Source organism: Hyla sarda, chromosome 7, assembly GCF_029499605.1.
Source record: "Hyla sarda isolate aHylSar1 chromosome 7, aHylSar1.hap1, whole genome shotgun sequence".
In the NCBI taxonomy this organism is placed as follows: Eukaryota; Metazoa; Chordata; class Amphibia; order Anura; family Hylidae; genus Hyla; species Hyla sarda.
Window position 1 is genome coordinate 33,139,348 of NC_079195.1, and position 22,703 is coordinate 33,162,050.

Here is a 22,703-nt window from a genome sequence, read left to right on the forward strand (position 1 = left end):
AAAAAGACTTCCATTGGGAAGAAGAGCGAGCCTTCTTTTGAGGTAAGAAGGAACTCTTACCTCTAGTTGCCACGTAGATAATCTCATCGAGGCGGTAGGCAAAAAGACGGCCACCCGCAAAGGGAAGCTCAGAGAGAGACCTTTTGGAAGCGGCATCCGCATTCCAAGCTTTAAGCCACATAAAGCGGCGGAGAGCCACTAGGTGAAACACAGCAAAGGCAGAACAACGGGCTGACTACGTGGAAGCTGCGAACAGAAGGTCCCCAGCTTTAGAGCATTGGAGAGCCAGAGCAGATAGATCCTCTGGGGGGGGGATCCCGCTAAGATATCCTGATGGAGCTTTTGGCACCACTCCGACAGGGCCTTGGACACCCATGTCGAGGCGAAGATGGGAAGAAGAGAAGAGCCAGCTGCCTCAGAAGCAAACCTTGCTAAGGATTCTACCTTCTTGTCCCTGGGATCCTTGAAGGCAGCGGCAACTGCCAGAGGCAGTTTAGTCGCCCTAGAGATCCGGGAGGTTGGTGGATCCGCTGAGGGAGGGGAAACCACCTTAGTGACAAGGTCCTTGACAAATGGATAACATTCTTGGATTGTCTTGATTCCCGGGAACCTCTTGTCTGGATGTTTCCATGCAGATTCCAGAATGTCGTCAAAGTCAGCATGAGAGCTGAACCTTTGAGGTGCTCTAGATGAAGGGTGTCTCTTATGGCACTCACCAATGAGTTCACCGTTGCAATTGAGTCCGAGCGGTCCTCTGAGTCAGATGCCGGCTCGGAAGCCTCGTCCACCAGTTCACCAGAGGAAGTGAATGAGTAGAGGCAGTCCTGGAGGGGGACGACCCTGACCGGGTACGCAGCTCTGGCGTGGCAGAGCGGCGAATCCGAGAACGTCCTCAGAAGGAGAGACGTTCGTGCCCAGATGACCGGAGGGGGACCCACGAGGGGAACGCCCACGTCTATCTGAAAACTCAATTGAAGAGTCAGACGAGGCACCCCTATTACGCTTGTAAGATCGTGAAGCATGAACGAGGAGCGGGCCCTCTCAAAGGTCCCGCGTAGGGAAGACCCCTTCAGGGCGGACATCCCTACCCAGAAGGCCTCAGCCACCGAACGGGAGACTTGGGTCAAGTCAGCCATATACTGGGTCAGGGAGAAACCCAGGGTGGTGAGCGGCTGAACCCACTGGGACCGAAAGGGCATCAGGGGGTACCAGGGGGCCTGGGGGAGCAGTGGAGAAGGCAGGGCAAGGGGGCTCAGCAGAGCCAGACATCTTGGTATTACAGTGCTACAAACATAATAAGTTACTGATGTTCCAGGTTTCTGACTAGAGGGAGGAACAGCTCTGGGAGCAGACATAATGGTGGAAAAAAAGATGGAGAGAGGGATTAGCCTTCTCACCCTGGTCTGTGTCCCATGACAGCTGCAGTGAGAACTCACTCCGTGCAGCTAAGGAGACAAAAAAAGACCAGCCAATAGAAAGGGAGGGGCGTGCCCGAAGTAAGGCACCCCCCAACATTGTGAAAATTGCGCCCACGGCGCTGATTGGGGGCTGCTTCGCGCCCCTGGAAGCTCCCAGCCCTGTGGGCGGAGCTAAGACCGGCCGAGAAGGACTGTAATGGTGCCCGCTCCTTGTCCCGAGCGCCATGTCCAGTCTGCATAGCGCTCGGGGGAACAGAGCGGGCGGCCTAAACGCTGGCCGACGAAAGTGAAAGTAAGCCGGCGCAGAAGCGCCCGGCTCGAAGCGGCGGATAAGGCGCTGAGGGAAAACGAAAGTAAGCCGGCGCTGGAAGCGCCCGGCCCGAACAGCGCCGCGGCAGACAGCCGCATATAAGGCGCTGAAGTATTGCACCAAGCACACACGCACACATAGTAAAATAAAGTGCCCCCAGAAGTAAAGTGCCCTGTAATATATATACCCCCTTAGGTGCCACTGTTCCCCCAATAAAAAGATGCAGCCCCTGTAAAATGCTGCCCCATAAAACTGAAGGTGGGCCAGAAAAAGGGGGTCTCCAGAGGTTGCGAGTCCATACCTATGGAGAAAAAAAAAAAGGGGGGGAAAGTACTTACCTCAGTCAGAAGAACTTGCCTAATGGAGTCTTCAGTGAAGTCTTCAGCCAGCTTATGGTCCCTGCATCACGCCTAGCTGCTATGCGTGAGCGAGGCAAGCAGAGACATAGGGGGACCCAGACCCATGAGGTACCACCCAGGCGCTGACCGTTGGTGAGGGGGGGTTAACAGCGCATATACGCAATGTCTGTGCCCCCTTACTCGCAATGGGGAAACGGGGGAACTGCAGTCCCTGAGTCCCCACCTGAAAATGGAAAAGAAAAGGATTTAAAAAACTAACACGTCCCTAACTGGGAAAACAAAAAATCAGAAGACCTGGTCTGGAGCAATCCAGACCACGTCCACCTCCTCAGACACTAAGCTTAAACTGACTAGCTCAGAGCCTGAAGGCGGGTATATCCTGCTGGGAGGAGCTGACTTTTTTTTGTTACCATAGTGTCACACCTCCTAGAGACAGCAAGATACACCCACGGTCTGTGTCCCCCAATGGAGCCGATAGAGAAAGTTTTTCACCGGAGCACCCCTTTAAGGAAACTCTGGCAGTAACCCCCCAGAGGACACAGTGCCTCATACTTCTTGCCAACAAGTTGTATCCATAAGCTATTGACTACACAACATTTGTGTTGTCCTCCCTGGCTACAGACCTTCTCTCTTGCTAGTCAGGCTCCCCCCCCCAAAAAAAAATAAAACCCTGCAATTATTAACAGTTTGTATGATTTTAATAGGGTTGTACATATTTAGAAAAACTTTGTGTTCTCTTAGGAGAAGTGCCACTGCTGTCCAGGGGATGTGGGCAGTATTGCAGCTCATCCCTATACAATGCAATAAAGTCGAGCTGCAGTACCAGACCCAGTGGTTTCTACAAGCCCTTTCTGGGCCGATATAGGTTTATTAGCTCCTGCTGGTGTTCTCTATGTGGAGTTGTTTTTAGGGTGGGAAAAAATGCCCATGAACACTTAAAAAGGGGATGAATGGAACAGATTTTTACATTATTGGTACATTATTATTGGTACAACCATTTTCTTGAGCTGTTTTTAACATCATTTAGAGATCTGCTTTACAGCAGGTCCCACGGACATAAGGGACAACACACAGAACCTTTCCCATTCACCTGGACTTGAAAAGTTACTGGACGTACTCTGACCTTTTCAGAGGTTCTTCTACAGGGAGGGGAAACTGATCTGTGAGCAACAGCTATTGTATGAACCTCCTATTTATACACTGCTGTCACTTTTCACTGTGGTGATCTGTACAGAATAGGAAGACTGCATCTTTTTAGGCCTTGCGGTCATTGCAAGAGACCAGGATTATTTTTAAAATATAGGTAGTAAACTGAACATATATATATATATATATATATATACACACACACACACACACACATATATACATTTATATAGTCTGTGCACTATAGTCATTTGTTTAAATATGATCCATTTTAAATTGGTGCCTAAATGACCGAATGGGGAGGATTTCTCCAGTCTGCCTTCAGCTGTATATAGCGGTGCCCATCTCCCAGTGTAATGTAATTCTATGGTGCTGGATCTCGTCGCTTAAGATAGGTCCTGTTTAGATGTAGTGGAAGGCTCTAATATGGCACAATGATATACAGGTGATAGGCGGGATTATACAGTCAGGGGGGTGTTAATGTTTTACATTGAGGGGCACACACCCCGACTGTACAACCCTGCTCATCACTCCCATTATTAAAATTAAGTTCACGCCCATCTGACTGTTCCCTGAATTGTCAGACAAACTATAAACCCCAATATCTCGGGAACAGGAAGGCCTATCAGGAAACTGTAAACGGAGCATGATCAGGGCACCATGAGCTATTTAATGATAATGCAAACTCATTTTTTTGGGGGGTAGGCCCTCTTTAAACATTAGATATGTGCGGCTGAACTAAGTGACATCTTATGTGTGAAGGCTACCTGTCTTACCAGATGCTGGGGAGAAAAGGATCAGGCATGCTGCATTTTACATGCCCTATCCCTTGGTTCTCAGGATATTGTCTTTTTCTAAATTCATCCCATTCAGAACACACATCCAGCTCACCCCAAAGTGTATGTGTACGGGATCAGATCATCATTGAGCTTAAAGGGGTACTCTGATGCTCAGCATTCAGAACAAAATGTTCCAAACCCTCAGAGCCGGCACCAGGGACTTGTCACGCCTCGCCCCCTCCAATGAGAGTCTATGGGAGGGGGCCCCCTCCCATAGACTTGCATTGAGGGGTGGGGTGTGACACCACTAGAGGGCAGCGCCATGACGTCACGAGCTCCACTAAGCGCTCAGAACATTTTCTTCCGAATGCTGAGCAGCAGAGTACCCCTTTAATTCTCTGTGATAATTTAGAAGTAGACTCACCTCATCCTTCGGATAATAAGGTCTTATTGTGTAGACTTTAGACGTCGGTGTCAGGGGAGGAGGCTGAAAAAATAGGTCATTTGCTCCCTCAATTGGAAGCAAACGCTGTGAAATATAAGAAAGACAAAAGACAAAATCAGACCTGGAAATAAGGAGCAAAAGCAAAAAAGGAAAAAAAAACATTTAAAAAAATAAAAAAAAATGCTGATCAGGCATGATAAAAAATTAACATGCCATTGCAATAAGTTGTCAGCAAAACAAAGAGAAAAAAATAAAAAGAAACACAATATTTGCGCCCTGTACGGTAACATTTTGGCTACCTGTCACCTGTACAGGTAAAGGAAAGCGCCAGAGCTGCGAACGGCGCACGGAGAGGATTGGTCTGAAGAGGGTTGACTGTGACAAGAGGAGGCGTGCCGTCCTGCACAGTGCTACGCCATCACATGCAGAGCGCGCGCCAGGACACCTGTGAGAGGGAAAAAGATCAGCAGCGCATGAAAGTCCATGAACAAGTTAGGTAATTCACCATCCCCAGCTATTCCATCTCAACCCGATACTGACACAGCCTTACACCGCTTTAAACCTTGTTCATGGAGTTTCAGTTCAGAGCCAAAGCCAGCGCTGGCTGCCGCGCGAAAAGGGGCGGGCGCAACGCAAACCTGCAAAGGAACAGTGTGAAACGCAGCGCGCTACGCAACGCGCTTCCGGCACTTTGGACCACAACGTCTCCTCCACCTGAAATGACAGGATGGTTAAATTAAAAAACAAAAGAGAGTATATTAGGTTGTTACAGTCTAAGCCTTCAGCAGACCAAGCCTTTCATCCCCTCACAGAAACGGTTTTGTCGAAAATAAACGTGTGAACAAAATGAAAGTCATTGAGTTTGGAATTCATATTGATACCTGGAACTCTCCTGCTAGACCTCCTCTAAAGGCCCAGGGCTCCTGGTCTCCACTTAAGAACTGTGCTGAAGATTGACTACGACACCCTGTTGAAATCAGATCCAAGCGGAGAACGTTACATGAAGGGGGGTTCTTAGGGTTTTTTTTTTTTGTTTGTTTTTTTTCGAGTGTCTACATTTCCAGCAAAATACTTAAGACCTGGAAAAGACTCTCTAATTCCACTAAACTCCAAGCCTCAAGGCTGTAATAAGTCGTCTGGAGACCCCTCCCACCCCCCAATAACATTGGCGCGCTGATGGCTAGAGGAAGCCAGCATTATTACAGCCCTTAGTGTTTCTGAAGTCACATTTATCAGCCATTTTACTCTGCTGCCACCTTAAAGGGGTACTCCGCTGCTCAGCGTTTGGAACAAACTGTTCCGAACGATGGAGCCGGTGCCGGCAGCTCATGATGTCATAGCCTCGCCCCCTCGAAGCAAGTCTATGGGAGACTTGCATTGAGGGAGCGGGACGGGACGTCATGAGGGGGCAGGGCTATGACGTCACGAGCTCCCGCCGGCGGCCCCGGCGTTCGGAACTGTTTGTTCCAAACGCTGAGCAGCGGAGTACCCCTTTAAGCAGTAAACAAGAATAATTCACAAGTTACCTCCAGATATGGGGACACCTGAACTGCTAACATGGAACTGCACGATTACCAATTGTCTCCTGTATCTACTAATACAACTGCATCTACTACAAGTAAAAGAAATCCAAACCGAAGGCAGGAGGTAACTTTAAATGGGCACAAAAACTCAGATACAAAAACTTTTAATATGTTGTAAAGCAGGTATAACCAATAGATTTTGCAATTGCTATTATTATGAAATTTTCAGTATTTCATACGGAAAAAAACAGTCAAACAACTGCCCCCCCCCCCCCCCCCACCTGCTTGGACACATACTAGTCCTGCTGTGTCCATGCATCATCACCTATATCATGGACACACTTCCTTGATTGACAGCTGTGAGTGCAGGGCTCAGAGCTGGAGGAAAAATCCTCCCACTGTCAGCTTGTGTCCCGCTACTGTCAGTGAGGACAAGCTGGGAGTTGTAGTTTTGCTAATGCTAGGGGAGATGTGAGCAGACAGCATACTGAGGGAGGGGGCGGAGTCCTGCCCAGTGAGGCCACGCCCCCTCCCTTTGAGAGGAATTCAGACTAGTGAGCTAAATTAAAAGTGATATATTGAAAAAAAAAATAAAGTTTTTGTTGGATCTGACAGGGACGCTTTAAAAGGTGAGGTGAGCATTAAAGGGGTACTCCACTGTCAAACGTTCGGAACACTTAGTTGTGTGGGTCAGTCACGTCCCTTGTGATATCATGCGCCCTCAATGCAAGTCTATGAAATGGGGCGTGGCAGTTCCCACAGACTTGCATTGAGGGGGTGTGAGGTGACGTCACAAGGGGGCTTGGTCGACCCCCCGCAGCGCGCACACAACGTTCGGAACTAAAATGTTCCGAACGCTGGCTAGTGGAGTACCCCCCTTTACTGCTCACATCATACAGTATTGATTATCCTGATTGGAATGGAAACCCTTAAAAGGGGTACTCTGGTGGAAAACATTTTTTATTAAATCAACTGGTGCCAGAAAGTTAAAACAGATTTGTAAATGACTTCTATTAAAAAATCTTTACCCTTCCAGTACCTTTTAGCAGCTGTATGCTGTTTTCTGTTCTTTTTTAATTTCTTTTTTGTCTTGTCCACAGTGCTCTCTGCTGACACCTGATGCCTGTATCAGGAACTGTCCAGAGCAGGAGAAAATCCCCATAGCAAACCTATGCTGCTCTGGACAGTTCCTGACACGGACAGAGGTGTCAGCAGAGAGCACTGTGGACAAGACAAAAAAGAATTTCCTCTGTAGCATACAGCTGCTAAAAAGTACTGGAAGGGTAAAGATTTTTTAATAGAAGTCATTTACAAATCTGCTTAACTTTCTGGCACAAGTTCATTTAAAAATATGTTTTCCACCGGAGTACCCCCCTTAAGGTATTCTTCCATTGGGTGAAATGTTCTTCTGGAATGTACCGGGCCTTCCCTGTGTTTACTATGTAAATATATAAACACATACTGGGAGGGTCACAAGAGCTGAGTGTTGTCTTCCTGGCCAGTATGAATCCATTAAATCTCCCCCCAGAAGGTTTATTATAAGCACACAATAAGGGAAGATACCTGGTTTTAGGGATCATGACCAAATATTACCAAAAAACATATAAAAAAAAAAAGCAGCCATATTGACAGGCTGTGCTTATGTGGCAAGAAATCAACAAGACTAGAGCTGGTAAGAGCTCATGGGGAAAGTACAGCCTTCTAGTCCATATGGGGGATATAGGTAACTTAAAGGGGTACTCCACTGTAAATTACTTCTATTTAAAAATCTTAATCCTTCCAGTACTTATCAGCTGCTGTATGCTCCAAAGGAAGTTCTATTCTTTTTGAATTTCCTTTCTGTCTGACCACAGTGCTCTCTGCTGACACCTCTGTCCATGTCAGGAACTGTCCGGAGCTGGAACAATTCCCCATAGCAAGCCTCTCCTGCTCCGGACAGTTCCTGACATGGACAGAGGTGTCAGCTGAGAGCACTGTGGTCAGACAGAAAGGAAATTCAAAAAGAATAGAACTTCCTTTGGAGCATACAGCAGCTGATAAGTACTGGAAGGATTAAGATTTTTAAATAGAAGTAATTTACAAATCTGTTTAACTTTCTGGCACCAGTTGATGTAAAAAAAAAAAATAAAATACATTTCACCGGAGTACCCCTTTAATACCACCCGTGCAAGGGGAGTGTTGAATAAAGCAGTGATCTGGGAGTTTTCGGTGCTTTCTTATCCTATCCTTGTAGTTTAATAACAGGGAGCAATAGATTGCAGTTATACGACACAGTCTTTAGGTTTAGGGCCCCAAGTTGATCAGCTAGGACACAATAGAATAACAACTTGGATAGGAGTAGGACCGGGCACTGCTGGCGCAGCGGCTGTCATCCGGGTGCACGCTCCTGCCTCTCAGCTCTGCTCGTGTCTGTGGGGAAGATGTTGCATCTATGTTCTGAATGAACTTTGAATCAATCATTGCAGAAGGATCCTCAGGTTTGCAATAAACAGTGATCCCTCAACATACGATGGTAATCCGTTCCAAACGGACCATCGTATGTTGAGGGATCCGTGCAATGTTAAGTATAGGACAGTGGCCTACAACCTGCGGGCCTCAGATGTTGCAAAACTACAACACCCAGCAGGCCCGGACAGCCGTTGGCTGTCCGGGCATGCTGGGTGTTGTAGTCTTGCAACATCTGGAGGTCCGCAGGTTGTAGACCACTGTTAGAGGAAGTTGTACTCACCTGTCCCCGCCGCTCCGGACAGTCACCGCTGCCCGGGATGTCGCCGTCCATCGTTGTCGCCGCGTCGCTGAGGTTCCCCGACGCTCCGGCAAGCCCTCTGCTTCCCCGGCATCAGCGCTCTCCGTCGCCGCCATCACGTCGCTACGCACACCGCTCCTATTGGATGACGGGACGTCGTGTGCAGCGACGTGATGACGTCAATGGAGAGCGCCGACGATGCAAAGGATCCCGAAGAGGACGCACGGGAGCCCCGAGGACAGGTAAGTGACCATCAGCGGACCACACGGGGCACCGTATACGGCTATCCGGCGGCAGCTGAAGCAGACTGCGCTGCCGGATAGCCATTTATGCGATGGCCCCGACATACAAAAGCATCATATCTTGATGCTGTCTTCAACATGCGATGGAGTCTGAGAGGCCATCGCATGTTGAAATTATCGTATGTCGGGGGGTCACTGTACATACATACACATATATATATATATATATATATATATATATATATATATATATAGATAGATTAGTTAGGAGTAGCCGTATTAGTCCAGTGATGCAAAAGTTATGGGGATTTGCTTCTAAACTGGGCGGTTCCCGAGACAGGTGTCATCAGAGAGCACTTAGACAAGAAAGAACAACCTTAACTTCAGAAGTTCATAAGTACTGAAAGGATTAAGATTTTTAATTTACAAATCTGTAACTTTCTGGAGCCATGGATGATTTTGCTTTTATATATATATATAATTTTTTTTTTTTTTTTTTTAATATTAAGATTATATATGGACAGTGCTACAGTTCCTGGTCACACGCTACATTTATAGTGTTTCATGGACCACAATAGGGCTTTACACTTTGTAATACAGCTGGAGGACAATATCATAGTTATATGATCTGCCATATACCTACTGCACATAGCAAACTAGTCATGTAGTACCAGGGAGTGGCACCCAGAGAATATCTTACTACATATACATTAGCCTACGTTAGCTAAAAAAAAAGTAATAATGTTACTGAAATTGGGAGCAGCCTCAATAATTCCAGAATTGTATAAGCAGCAGCTCTGTAATGTAATGATCAGAATCTCTCCCAGGGAAGAGGTCACTGCTGGAAACTCATATCCCGGTGTCAGCAGATACTGTACCAGCTGGCATCAGTTTACGCCAACCCGTCTCCTGCTGACACAAGCTACTGTAGTCACAAGGTCTGCGTAAGCCAGTGTTTCCCAACCAGGGTGCCTCCAGCTGTTGCAAAACTACAACTCCCAGCATGCCCAGACAGCCGAAGGCTGGGAGTTGTAGTTTTGCAACAGCTGGGGGCACCCTGGTTGGGAAAAACTGGTGTAAGCAATGCTAGGACAGGATACCCTCCTCCATAAACCATACCTGGAGTCCGCCAACAAGGCTAAATCTGACCCAGTCCTGAAAACCAATTATTAAAAAAGGAACAATAATAGAAATAAGTGGAAATGGCTGATAAACTGGCCCAATATGTCAGTATTCTGCACATCTCTGAAATATACAATGTGATAGAAATGTTGCAGAAGATGCCTTTATTTATCTTCCAATATCTTCTACTTCTAAGCTGGTAGAGAGAGGGAGTGGGGCTTATGTAAAGGGAAAAGCTTAAAGGGGTTATCCAGGAAAAAAACTTTATATATAAATATATATCTCAACTGGCTCCAGAAAGTTAAACAGATTTGTAAATTACTTCTATTAAAAAAATCTTAATCCTTTCAGTACTTATGAGCTTCTGAAGTTAAGGTTGTTCTTTTCTGTCTAAATCCTCTCTGATGACACCTGTCTCGGGAACCGCCCAGTTTAGAAGAGGTTTGTTATGGGGATTTGCTTCTAAACTGGGCGGTTCCCGAGACAGGTGTCATCAGAGAGCACTTAGACAGGAAAGAACAACCTTAACTTCGGAAGCTCATAAGTACTGAAAGGATTAAGATTTTTTAATAGAAGTAATTTACAAATCTGTAACTTTCTGGAGCCAGTTGATATATATAAAAAAGTTTTTTTCCTGGATAATCCCTTTAAAACCCTTTGTCTCCTATTATAGAGCAAGTGGGGGGAGGCTCCTGCTGCAGACAGTTTTCTTACAGCTTTGTGAGGGGGAGATGGCTAAGCTACTAAGGCAATTCTTGCTATATTTCTTAGTTTTGATTGTAATATGAGACAAAATAGGATCAAAAAGGAAAATATTTAAAGGAAACCAATCATCAGATTTTACCCTATATAATGCTTGGCAAAGTGTTATATAGGGTAAAATCTGTATCATCACCATCCCTGGGGGACACTCCTGCCCCCAGGCATGGTGAACATATGACCTTATAAACTAGTCCCTAAGTAGTCACCTGGGCGGGGAGCTCCTCTTACCAGGTCCCGTTACTGCAGACTGCAGCGACGCCCCCTCCGGTTGATTGACGGGCCGTGTCCTCGTTCTGCTACGTCCGTTCAGTGAGCAGAACGATGACGCGGCCCGTCAATCAAGCCGAGGGGCGTCCCTGCCGGCTGTAGTAACGGGGAGTAGGTGAGAGGAGCTTCCCGCCCAGGGGACTACTTAGGGCCGCGGCGGGGACTAGTTTATAAGTTCATATCTTCACCATCCCTGGGGGCAAGAGCATCCCCCGGGGATGGTGAGGATACAGATTTTACCCTATAGGGTAAAATCTGAATATAGGTTCCCTTTAACCCCTTAAGGACGCAGGACGTAAATGTACGTCCTGGTGCGGTGGTACTTAACGCACCAGGACGTACATTTACGTCCTGTGCATAACCGCGGGCATCGGAGCGATGCCCGTGTCATGCGCGGCTGATCCCGGCTGCTGATCGCAGCCAGGGACCCGCCGGCAATGGCCGACGCCTGCGATCTCGCGGGCGTCCGCCATTAACCCCTCAGGTGCCGGGATCAATACAGATCCCGGCATCTGCGGCAGTGCGCGATTTGAATGAATGATCGGATCGCCCACAGCGCTGCTGCGGGGATCCGATCATTCAGAACGCCGCACGGAGGTCCCCTCTCCTTCCTCCGTCCGGCTCCTGGCGTCTCCTGCTCTGGTCTGAGATCGAGCAGACCAGAGCAGAAGATGACCGAAAACACTGATCTGTTCTATGTCCTATACATAGAACAGATCAGTATTAGCAATCATGGTATTGCTATGAATAGTCCCCTATGGGGACTATTCAAGTGTAAAAAAAAATTTTAAAAAAAAATGTAAAAGTAAAAAAATCCCCTCCCCCAATAAAAAAGTAAAACGTCCGTTTTTTCCTATTTTACCCCCAAAAAGTGTAAAAAATAAATTTTATAGACATATTTGGTATCGCCGCGTGCGTAAATGTCCGAACTATTAAAATAAAATGTTAATGATCCCCTACGGTGAACGGCGTGAACGAAAAAAAAAAAAAAAAGTCCAAAATTGCTACTTTTTAAATACATTTTATTAAAAAAAAAAATTATAAAAAATTTATTAAAAGTTTTTTATATGCAAATGTGGTATAAAAAAAAAAAGTACAGATCATGGCGCAAAAAATGAGCCCCCATACCGCCGCTTATACGGAAAAATAAAAAAAGTTAGAGGTCATCAAAATAAAGGGATTATAAACGTACTAATTTGGTTAAAAAGCTTGTGATTTTTTTTTTAAGCACAACAATAATATAAAAGTATGTAATAATGGGTATCATTTTAATCGTATTGACCCTCAGAATAAAGAACACACATCATTTTTACCATAAATTGTACGGCGTGAAAACGAAACCTTCCAAAATTAGCAAAATTGCGTTTTTCGTTTTAATTTCCCCACAAAAATAGTGTTTTTTGGTTGCGCCATACATTTTATGATATAATGAGTTATGTCATTACAAAGGACAACTGGTCGCGCAAAAAAAAAAGCCCTCATACTAGTCTGTGGATGAAAATATGAGTTATTATTTTTAGAAGGCGAGGAGGAAAAAATGAAAACGTAAAAATTAAATTGTCTGAGTCCTTAAGGCCAAAATGGGCTGAGTCCTTAAGGGGTTAAAGAAACAGGAAACCTAAAAATGGAGGATACAAGGGAGGTACATTTGTCCCCAGGGTTTTTCAATACACAGGTTTTTTTATGCATGTTCCTGAAATGACCAGAGAACACAGGAGTTAAAGGGATTGTCCAATAATAGAAAAACAAGGCCGCTTCCGCCGCCGCCCCCCCCCCCCCAAAAAAAATAAAAAAAACGGACAACTTTTTACTGAGCCCTATTCACTTTAAAAGGAGCTGAGCTGCAATACTAGTCACAATGCATGGACCCGTGAGGTGCTGTTTCTGGTACAAAGCAGCAATGTTTCTCAAACCCTGGACAATTCTGCTGATCTGTTCCATCTGAGCTGGAAGCCAGGGCTGAAGCTAAACAATCTTCTCCTACTGCCGAAACGGCAGAGGGGTGGTGGGCTTGGGAGGCTTCTGCTGCAGACCATTGTATTTCGGCCCGACAAAGGCCAGATTTTATTTTTTTATGTTTCTCCAAATTAATTATACTAGGACACAAAATTAGGATATATAGAAAAGAAGAAGAGTAACAGGAATTGCTGTGTGCATTTGTGTGTATCATTCCTTTAAAGTAGAAACTGTTGGGATTTTTTAGCATATTTTCTAGTGTTCCTATAAATGGTTCCCAGTGGGCAATACCAGTGAGGCTGGGTTCACATATATCTGGCAATCCAGCTTCGAAAACTAGCCACAACGGACACGACAAGTGATCGCAACGTACATCATATATCTATGTGTCCGGCGCCCAGTTATTTCTCCAGGCCAGACAAGGGAACACTGCAAAACACGGTTGTGTGTCCAGTAATTCGGTGCCCTGATTAAAGGGCGACTCTCATTACAAATAATTTTTGCTATTGCACTCCTTATGGTAAATAAAAAAATATTTATAATATACTTTGTTTTAAAAAAAATGATGTTTTCTATGTTTTATTTGTGCTTTAAAAAAAGCTCAAGAGCACATTTTCCCCCAACTTATACACAGACTTAGGACCGAAGCCCAAACACAGGAAGTGCAGCCTGGAATGCTGAGGGGGGGGGGGTGTCCAGCCTCATCCAATCATAGCTCCTCCCACACTTAACTGCCATATGCTGTTGGTTGGACACACCCCCCTCAGCACTCCAGGCTGCACTTCCTGTGTTTGGACCTTGGTCCTAAGTCTGTGTATACAATGGGGAAAATGTGCTCTAGAGCTTTTTTAAGCACAAATAAAAATATAGAAAACTTCATTTTTTTTAAACAAAGTATATTAGAAATATTTTTTATTTACCATAAGGAGTGCAATAGCAAAATAGAGAAACATTTGTTAATGAGAGTGCTCTTTTAAGGTTCCGTATAAAGCTGAACAGTCCTCTTCAAATGAATGGGATCAGTCCAATCATCAGTTTTCCGAAGGGAAATATAGCCGGATAGTTTGATATATATGAAGGGGGCCCAATAGTTATATATATATATATATATAAAAAAAAAAAAAAAAAAAACATTCCTGAAATAAAGTGGCTCCAAACTGGACAATCCCTTGTAGTCTGCAGGTGAAAACAGCAGAGTTAAAGGGGTACTCCGCTGCTAAGCGTTTGGAACAAACTGTTCCGAACGCTGGAGTCGGCAGCTCATGACATCATAGCCACGCCCCCTCATGACGTGACGTCCCACCCCCTCAATAGAAGTCTACGGGAGGGGGCGTGACGACTGTAGACTTGCATTGAGGGGCGGGCTATGGCGTCACGAGCTGCTGGCGCCGACTCCAGAGTTCGGAACAGTTTGTTCCAAACGCTGAGCTGCGGAGTACCCCGTTTAAAACGGCTGGACAAATGTGACTTCACTGTATGGGTGCAGCCCAGGATTCCCTACACTGCCTGTGTACAGAGGTAATTTATAACAAGGCTGCAGAGCGCGGTATGCATCTTTCTTTCTCCATCCAATAGCAGCAGACACTTGTGCTCAGGTCTCTCCCATCTGTGCACAATGAGGAAGACACAATACAACCGTTAGTAAGCCAGAGAACAGGACACACACACACACCATCTGCTTCAGGTCCGAAAGCAACTGCGGCTCTGAGAAAAGCTCGGGATTTCTTGCCAATCTTATTTTTTTCCTGCAGTCTGGTGGAAAACCCTCTTCATTTATGTATATGGACTGTATACAGGGAAGCAAAACCTCCTTGCATAAAGAAAACTGGGTTTGTACAATATAGATTTGCAACAATTTAGTTGGGGGAGGGGGTCACCTAGGTGGCAAGTATGGCCCCGTTTTGGAGGGCGCTCCTCTGTGTACCCCAGTATCGCTGCCTGCTGTGTCATATGAAAGCAAAAATTTCCACACTGCTCCTCTAAGCGACTTTGAAACCTGAAAATAAAATAAGGCTACGCAAGTAGTCTAGGCCATGCTGGTGCGTGCAACGAAATTTATAGAGAATCTAGCCAGGAAGGAAGATTTACCTGTAAACCCAAACCAGCGCAACTATCTGCATAGATGCACAACATTGGGTTTACCCAAATTTAATGCAAATTCAAGCCCACCCCGTTTAACCAGAATACTTATGACCTATATACCCGCTAGCACCAGAATAGCCTTGCGCAAAGCTCGCGTGCGCTGTGGGGGGGGAAAGGAGAGGTCACCTTTTTCTTTTCCTTGGGTGTCAATTGTAGCTCTTCAATACTTCTGTTAAAAATAGCAATAAAGTTATCGCCACACAGCAAGCAGCGGGCTACTGGGTCCGTGGTATGGTAAGACAACGTTACATTATAACAGAGCCAAGTTGCTTTCAGAACAGTCCACAGTAACACAAATATCAACGATTACACATTTTAAGATTGCATAAGCCCACGGGGGGGAACAAAACGCTCCATACTATCTGATAAGAGGAGGAAGAAGCTTCACTCGTAAATGACTAAACTCGATCTTAGGAGTTCTCCAAGTTTTGTTCACCCCGGAGCGAGCAACTGCGGGATCGAGAGTGACAAGAGCTGAAGGGATTCTTTCATCACGTACCAAGCCACTGAACAAATGACTTCACCATAGAAATTATACTCTTAATATCCCAGACATAGGGGTACAAGTCGTAGAGGATGGTCCGATTCGGACAGTTGGAGAGTCGGGTGAACATGGTCATCACAACGCCGCACATCTCTTCAAATTTTGCAGCTCTGGCTCTCCATTCAGTGATCTACAATGCAAAGAATACGAAAAGGGCATCAAATACAACGGTCCAATGGATGGGGAGATGGTTTTATGTATAAAGTATGTGTCTATAGCCTCACCCAAATAGGCAAGTATTGTCTGGCCGCCACTTTTTCCTGTGACAACAATATATAAATGAACAAACATACTAATATTGGCACTTAAAAAAGGTAAATTATATATATATCTATATATACATATCTATCTCTATACCCATCTATCTGCACTCATGGCTTGGGAATGTTCCAACTTAGTTTGCATAAGAAAACCAGAAATAAGGGAGCAACAGATCACAAAATGGTAAATACCATAGTCATCAGTGCTACCCGCACTACCGGAATCTGTCATCAGCAGGTGAAAGAGTTAAAGGGGACATCCAGTGCTGAAAAACGTATCCCCTATCTTTAAGATAGGGGATAAGTTTCAGATGGCAGGGGGTCCAACCGCTGGGGCCCCCCGCGATCTCCTGTACGGGGCCCGACAGGGAAGGGGGAGTGTTGACCACCACACGAAGCGGCAGCTGACACGCCCCCTCAATAAATCTATGGCAGAGCAGGAGCGCTGCCTTCGGCTATCTCCTGCTCTGCCATAGAGTTGTATTAAAGGGGGCGTGTCAGCTGCTGCTTCATGCGGTGGTCGACACCCACTATCTGGCCAGCGAGCCAGGGCCCCATATAGGAGATCGCAGGGGGGGGGGCGCCAGCGGTACGACCCCCCCGCGATCTGAAACTTATCCCCTATCCTTAGGATAGGGGATAATTTTTCAGCACTGGACTACTCCTTTAAAAGTGTTCCCCAGTATAGTGTATAACTAGTTGATCCGTGAAGGACGGGGGAATTCTGACCCGCGGGATCTCCACTGATCACAAGAATGAAGGTAAAAAAACGCAGAGTGAATAGTGTGACAGTGTGCATGCTCAGCTACTGCTCCATTCACAGTCAATGGGGGAGATTTATCAAAACCTGTCCAGAGGTAAAGTTGCTGAGTTGCCCATAGCAACCAATCAGATCGCTACTTTCATTTTTGAAAAGTCCTCTGAAAAATGAAAGAAGCGATCCGATTGGTTACTATGGGCAACTCAGCAACTTCTCCTCTGGACAGATTTTGATGAATCTCCCCTTATGCGTCTATTCAGGAGTGGATGTCAAGCATGCATGCTGCCGAACCATACGCTCAGGACATGTGATCTCTGTTTTTGTGGACAGTGAGGGTCACAGCAGTCAGATCCCCCACTGATCAGTTAGTTATCCCCTATGTGGTGGATATCGAATACATTTTGATGTTAAGAAAGGCCATTTATAATCAGTTTTTCCATCTCCCTTCACTTAATCAGTGGACGGCCCACCATGGAGTCCCTCATAAAACCTAAAAACTGAATGGACTGCAGTGTGGGTGTAGTGATGTACCCCTTTCACTTGTCTTTCCCCAAACACCTGTCTGTCCACAGAACTGCAGTGCAGCCAGGTAGCTGGGATTCGCTGTGCAGGGGAAGCAACGCAATATCTTATTCATTCTCACGATCAGTGGGGGTCACTGTCCATTGAGAAGTGATAGCATTGCCTATTGAGATGGAACACCATTTTAAAGGGGTACTCCACTGCCCCAAGTGTTCAGTGCGGGCGTCTTGACATCACAGCCACACCCCCTCAATGCAAGCCTATGGGAGGGGGCGTGGCAGTCGCCACCCCCGCAGCCCGCACCCTACGTAAGAACAACGTTTTCTGAACGCTGGGGCAGTGGAGTACCCTTTAAAAGGGGTATTCCAGTAAAAAAAAAATTTTGCTTTTTTTATAACAACTGGCTCCAGAAAGTTCAACAGATTTGTAAATGACTTCTATTAAGAAAAAAAAAAAATAAAATCTTAATCCTTCCAGTACTTACACCACTGTCTGTCTCAGGAACTGTCCAGAGCAGGAGCAAATCCTCATAGCAAACTTATCCTGCTCTGGACAGTTCCCGAGACAGACAGATGTCAGCAGAGAGCACTGCGGTCAGACAGAACAGAACAGGATTAAGAATCTTTAAATAGTAAGTAATTTACAAATCTGTTTAACCTTCTGGAGCCAGTTGATATGAAAAAACAATATATATATATATATTTTTTTTTTTTACTGGAATACCCCTTTAATGCACCTTAGATAGCTGTCAGGTGAACACTTAACTGGCTACAAAAAGTCCTTCCCGTCCCCCCCTATATACATGCAAGCTCAGCTAATGTGTATGTGCATCCTAACTAGTACTAGTCCCCCCCCCGCCCCATTTTTATGAAGGTAAGTACTCACTTTGTCTGTGTCTTTTCCGACACAGTTCACGCTGACCACACTGCTGTTGGCACGTAGCCATTGAAACTCCTTTAGCATCTGTGCTCCTTTTGGTCCATGCTCATAAGGCAAGTAAAATAAGTCAGCAAGTAATTGTAAGTCATCGAGGGTGACGGCTTCGGCCGTGTAGAGGGGCTTCTCATTGGGACCAGGGATAAATGGTTCCTTGTTGATTTGTTCATCAGTCTGCATTGGCGCAATGTCATTGCACACGTCCTCCTGCATACAGGACTCAGAAGACTTGCCTTCGCCGACACTCTCTTTATCGGTGTCCATCGGCTTTAAATCCTCTGACATTTTAGCCTCGACACAGTCTGTTAAGATTTGGTTCTTGTTTAAGTCTTCAATCTTTTCTACCACCATCTCCATGGGTTCCTCATCAAGTTGCTTCTTTTCCGCCTCTTTTGGCAACATTGGTGGGTCAGTGCTTAGTGCGGTACCTTGGCTCATTATAGGCTGTTGGTAAACTGTGGTTACGGTTGTTGATGCATTGAGGGATGGGGTGGATATTAATGGCGCCATTCCAACAACAGTGGCTTTTGCTCCACTGTGGGCTACTTGACGGTCTGGTAGGGAGGGAGAGAAAAGCATTTATCATTGTACGTGTAAGTGAAGCATTTATCATTGTACGTGTAAGTGAAGCATTTATCATTGTAGGTGCAAGTGAAGCATTTATCATTGTAGGTGTAAGTGAAGCATTTATCATTGTAGGTGTAAGTGAAGCATTTATCATTGTAGGTGTAAGTGAAGCATTTTTCTACACTTTTTTTTGTGTGCTGGTAATGTGTAGGAGCTCTAAATTTATTTAAAGGGGTACTCCGCTGCTCGGCATTTGGAAGAAAACGTTCCGAATGCTTAGAGCCGGCGCCGGGAGCTTGTGACATCATAAACCCGACCCTAATGACATCATGCCATGCCCCCTCAATGCAAGTCACGCCCCCTCCCATAGACTTGCATTGAGGGCGGGGCTATGACAAAGCGCTCCCGGCGCCGGCTCTAGGCCTTCGGAACATTTTGTTCCAAATGCTAAGCAGCGGAGTACCCCTTTAATGGTCACAGAGCATTTGATACATTTTGTGCAGGTCACAGTTTCTGCAATTTCTCTCTTCACATACACCAAAAAGTTAAGCTAAGTCTGGGCTGCTGTAGTTTCAGAGACTTTTCAGTGGCTTTGCGCCTTTTCACATAAAACCCTTCCATATCATGTGTATTGCCAAAATCAGGGGATTACATCACAAAACCAGCAAAAATGTGTAAACCAAAAGGTGTTTTTTTGCGCCTTTTCTAGACACACAAAACAGTCTAAAGACAATGATAAATGTCAGCCGTAGTGCTAATAGGTTTGCCCCTTACCAGTGTTGGCAATATGTTGACGTTGCATATTCAGTGCTTAAACGAATGAGAAATCCCATTCCCAACTTGTAGGTCATATAGAAGATTTGAAGTCTACAAAAAATGTGCAGCAACCGTGGCTGGTAGGCATATGCCGCTTAAAAGGGTACTCCACAGGAATTTTTTTTTAAATCAACTGGTGCCAGAAAGTAAAACCGATTTGTAAATTACTTCTATTCAAAAATCTTAATCCTTCCAGTACTTATCAGCTGCTGTATGCTCCAAAGGAAGTTCTTTTCTTTTTGAATTTCCTTTCTGTCAGACCACAGTGCTCTCTGCTGACACCTCTGTCCATATCAGGAACTGTCCAGAGCAGGAGAGGTTTTTCAAAAAGGAAATTCAAAAAGAAAAGAACTTCCTGTGGAGCATACAGCAGCTGATAAGTATCGGAAGGATTAAGATTTTTTCAATAGAAGTAATTTACAAATCTGTTTTACTTTCTGGCACCAGTTGATTTAAAAAAAATAATGTTTTCCAGGGGAGTACCGCACCAAGTCGTTCATAGCAACAATGCCTGCATCTATGACAGTGTTTCCCAACCAGGGTGCCTCCAGCTGTTGCAAAACTTCAACTCCCAGCATGCGGCTGTCTGGGCATGCTGGGAGTTACAGTTTTGCAACAGCTGGAGGCACCCTGGTTGGGAAAAAAAGGAGGTTTTTTAACACTTACCCTAAAATCTCTTTCTCGAAGGATCCATTGGGGGACACAGACCGTGGTTATGCTGCTGTCTCTAGGAGGTGTGACACTAAGGTAATAAAAAAAGTCAGCTACTCCTGGCAGGATATACTTGCCTTCAGGCTCTGAGCTAGTAAGTTTAAGTTCCAGAGCAATAGGAGGAGACCAATAGGGCAAAGAAAACCCCCTAAATTGTCCGTGAACCAGAAGAAAAAAACATAACTGAACACACCCTCGGACAGAGAACCAAAAGAAAAACCCAAAAAGGGCAGGAGCTGTGTCCCCCAATGGATCCTTCGAGAAAGTGATTTTACGGTAAATGTTAAAAAAAAAATCTCCTTTTCTCCATCGGCTCCATTGGGGGACACAGACCGTGGGACGTACCAAAGCCGTCCCTTGGGTGGGCAGATAAGTAATCAGGCAGACGGCCGATCCACTGCCGCCTGCAACACCTTACTACCCAGACTAGCATCAGCCGATGAGAAAGTATGAACTCGGGAAAACCTTGAGAAAGTGTGCAAAGACGACCAGGTAGCCGCCTTGCAAATCTACGAGGCCGAGGCGATATTCTGGAGAGCCCAGGAAGCCAACAGAACGTGTGGAACGAGCCACAACCCTGAAAGGAGGAATCTTCCCCTTACAGCGATAGGCTTCCGCAATGGCGGACCGAATCCACCGAGAAATGGTGGCCTTGGGAGCAGGTTGTCCCTTGCGACAACCTTCCATAAGGACGACAAAGGAATCACACTGACGAAACGAAGAGGTGATTGAGAGATAAGACCAAACAGCCCAAACTACATCCAGCTTGTGTAGTAACACTTCTTAGGATGAGAAGGAGCCGGACAAAAGGACCGGAGGACAATGTCCTCATTGAGATGAAAGGCCGAGACCACCTTAGGCAAAAAGGAAGGAACTGGCCGGAAAACGACCTTGTCCTGGGGGATCACCAGAAACTGAGAACGGCAGGAAGGACTGCCAGTTCAGACACCCTTCGGATGGAGGTGATAGCAACAAGAAACGCCACCTTCCAAGAAAGGAGGCGGAGAGACACCTCTCTAAGGGGCTCAAAGGGTGCACCCTGGAGGGCACTCAGAACCAAATTCAAGTCCCAAGGGGGAGAAGGTGACCGATAAGAAGGAACAGCGTGCGCCACTCCTTGCAGGAAGGTCCGGACATGAGAAATAGAAACCAGGGGCCGACCAGACCTTTAAGGCGAACTGAGAGACAACCCCAGTTCCAACCCCGACTGAAAAAAAGAGGAGAGAAGACGGGGAACAGAGAAGGTCACCGGGGAGAAGTCCTGAGCTTCACACCAACGAAAATAAAAGCGCCAAGTACGGTGGTAAATTCGTGCGGAGGAGGGCTTACGAGCCTAGAGCATGGTGTGAAAGACTTAGGAAGAGAACCCGCAGGCCCTCAAAACCACGCTCTCAACCACCACGCCAAAAATGCAGCGACTGTAAATTGGGGTGGCAAGAGGACCCTGAGAGAGTAGGTCCGGGCGGAGCGGAAGGAGCAGAGGAGCATCGTCCAGGAGCCTGACTACGTCGGCGTACCACGACCTTCGGGGCCAATCTGAAGCTACCAGAAAGGCGAGGATGTCCTCTGCTTTGAGCTTCCTCAGCACCCTAGGAAGGAGTGGAAGAGGAGGAAACCGATAATGTAGGGCGAACCCCGCCAGAGCCTGAGGGTCCCAGGACTTTGACACAAACGGAAGGATCTTCCGATTGTGCCGGAACGCGAAGAGGTTCACGTCCGGAAGCCCCAGAGGTCGCAGAGCTGCGCGAAGACCTCCGGATGAGGAGACCGCTTGCCGGGGTCGGGTGAGGACCGACTGAGGAAGACCGCTTCCCAGTTAAGCACTCCCGGAATATGAAACGCCAAAATGGCTGCCGAGCTGCGAGCGCCGCCCTGTCGATTTATGTACGCCACAGCCGTGGCGTTGTCCGACTGAGTGCGGACAGGAAGGGACTGAAGACGGGACTCCCAATGAAGAAGATAAAGAAGAATCGCCCGTATTTCCAATATGTTTATCGGAAGAAGGGTCTCCAGGGGAGACCAGAACTCCCTGGACCGTCCAATCCCTGAACACGCCGCCCCAGCCCGACAGGCTGGCACCCGTTGTAACAAACTGCCAGAGAAGGGAAAGAAATGACCGCCCTTGGAGAAGAAGGGGGGGGGGGGGAGCGGAGCCACCAGAACAAAGACTAACGGACCCTGCAAGGGAGACCAATCTGACGATCGAGGGACAGAGGAGACCTGTTCCACCGAGAGAGAATCGCCAGTTGAAGGGGGCGGTAATGAAACTGGGCAAAGGGTACGGCCTACATAGTTGCCACCACCCGACCCAGGACTTCCATACAAGTGCAGATGGAGACATACCTGGGTCCGAAGGGAGCGGACCCCCGA

The 22,703-nt window shown here is 46.4% G+C and overlaps 1 protein-coding gene across 2 annotated transcripts in view; it reads right to left on the minus strand.

Annotated features, from left to right (window-relative positions):
• Positions 1-22,703, minus strand: part of OGA (O-GlcNAcase) — a 75,084-nt gene that overhangs the window by 15,448 nt on the left and 36,933 nt on the right. The window contains exons 9-13 of one of the 2 annotated variants that reach the window (XM_056532868.1): positions 18,189-18,793; positions 15,986-16,021; positions 15,717-15,891; positions 5,339-5,424; positions 4,437-4,541 (exon numbers count right to left, since the gene is read on the minus strand). In XM_056532868.1, coding sequence (XP_056388843.1) covers positions 4,437-4,541; positions 5,339-5,424; positions 15,717-15,891; positions 15,986-16,021; positions 18,189-18,793 — 1,007 coding nt within the window. The remainder of the gene's footprint in view (positions 1-4,436; positions 4,542-5,338; positions 5,425-15,716; positions 15,892-15,985; positions 16,022-18,188; positions 18,794-22,703) is intronic. The other variant, XM_056532869.1, reaches the window with a different exon arrangement.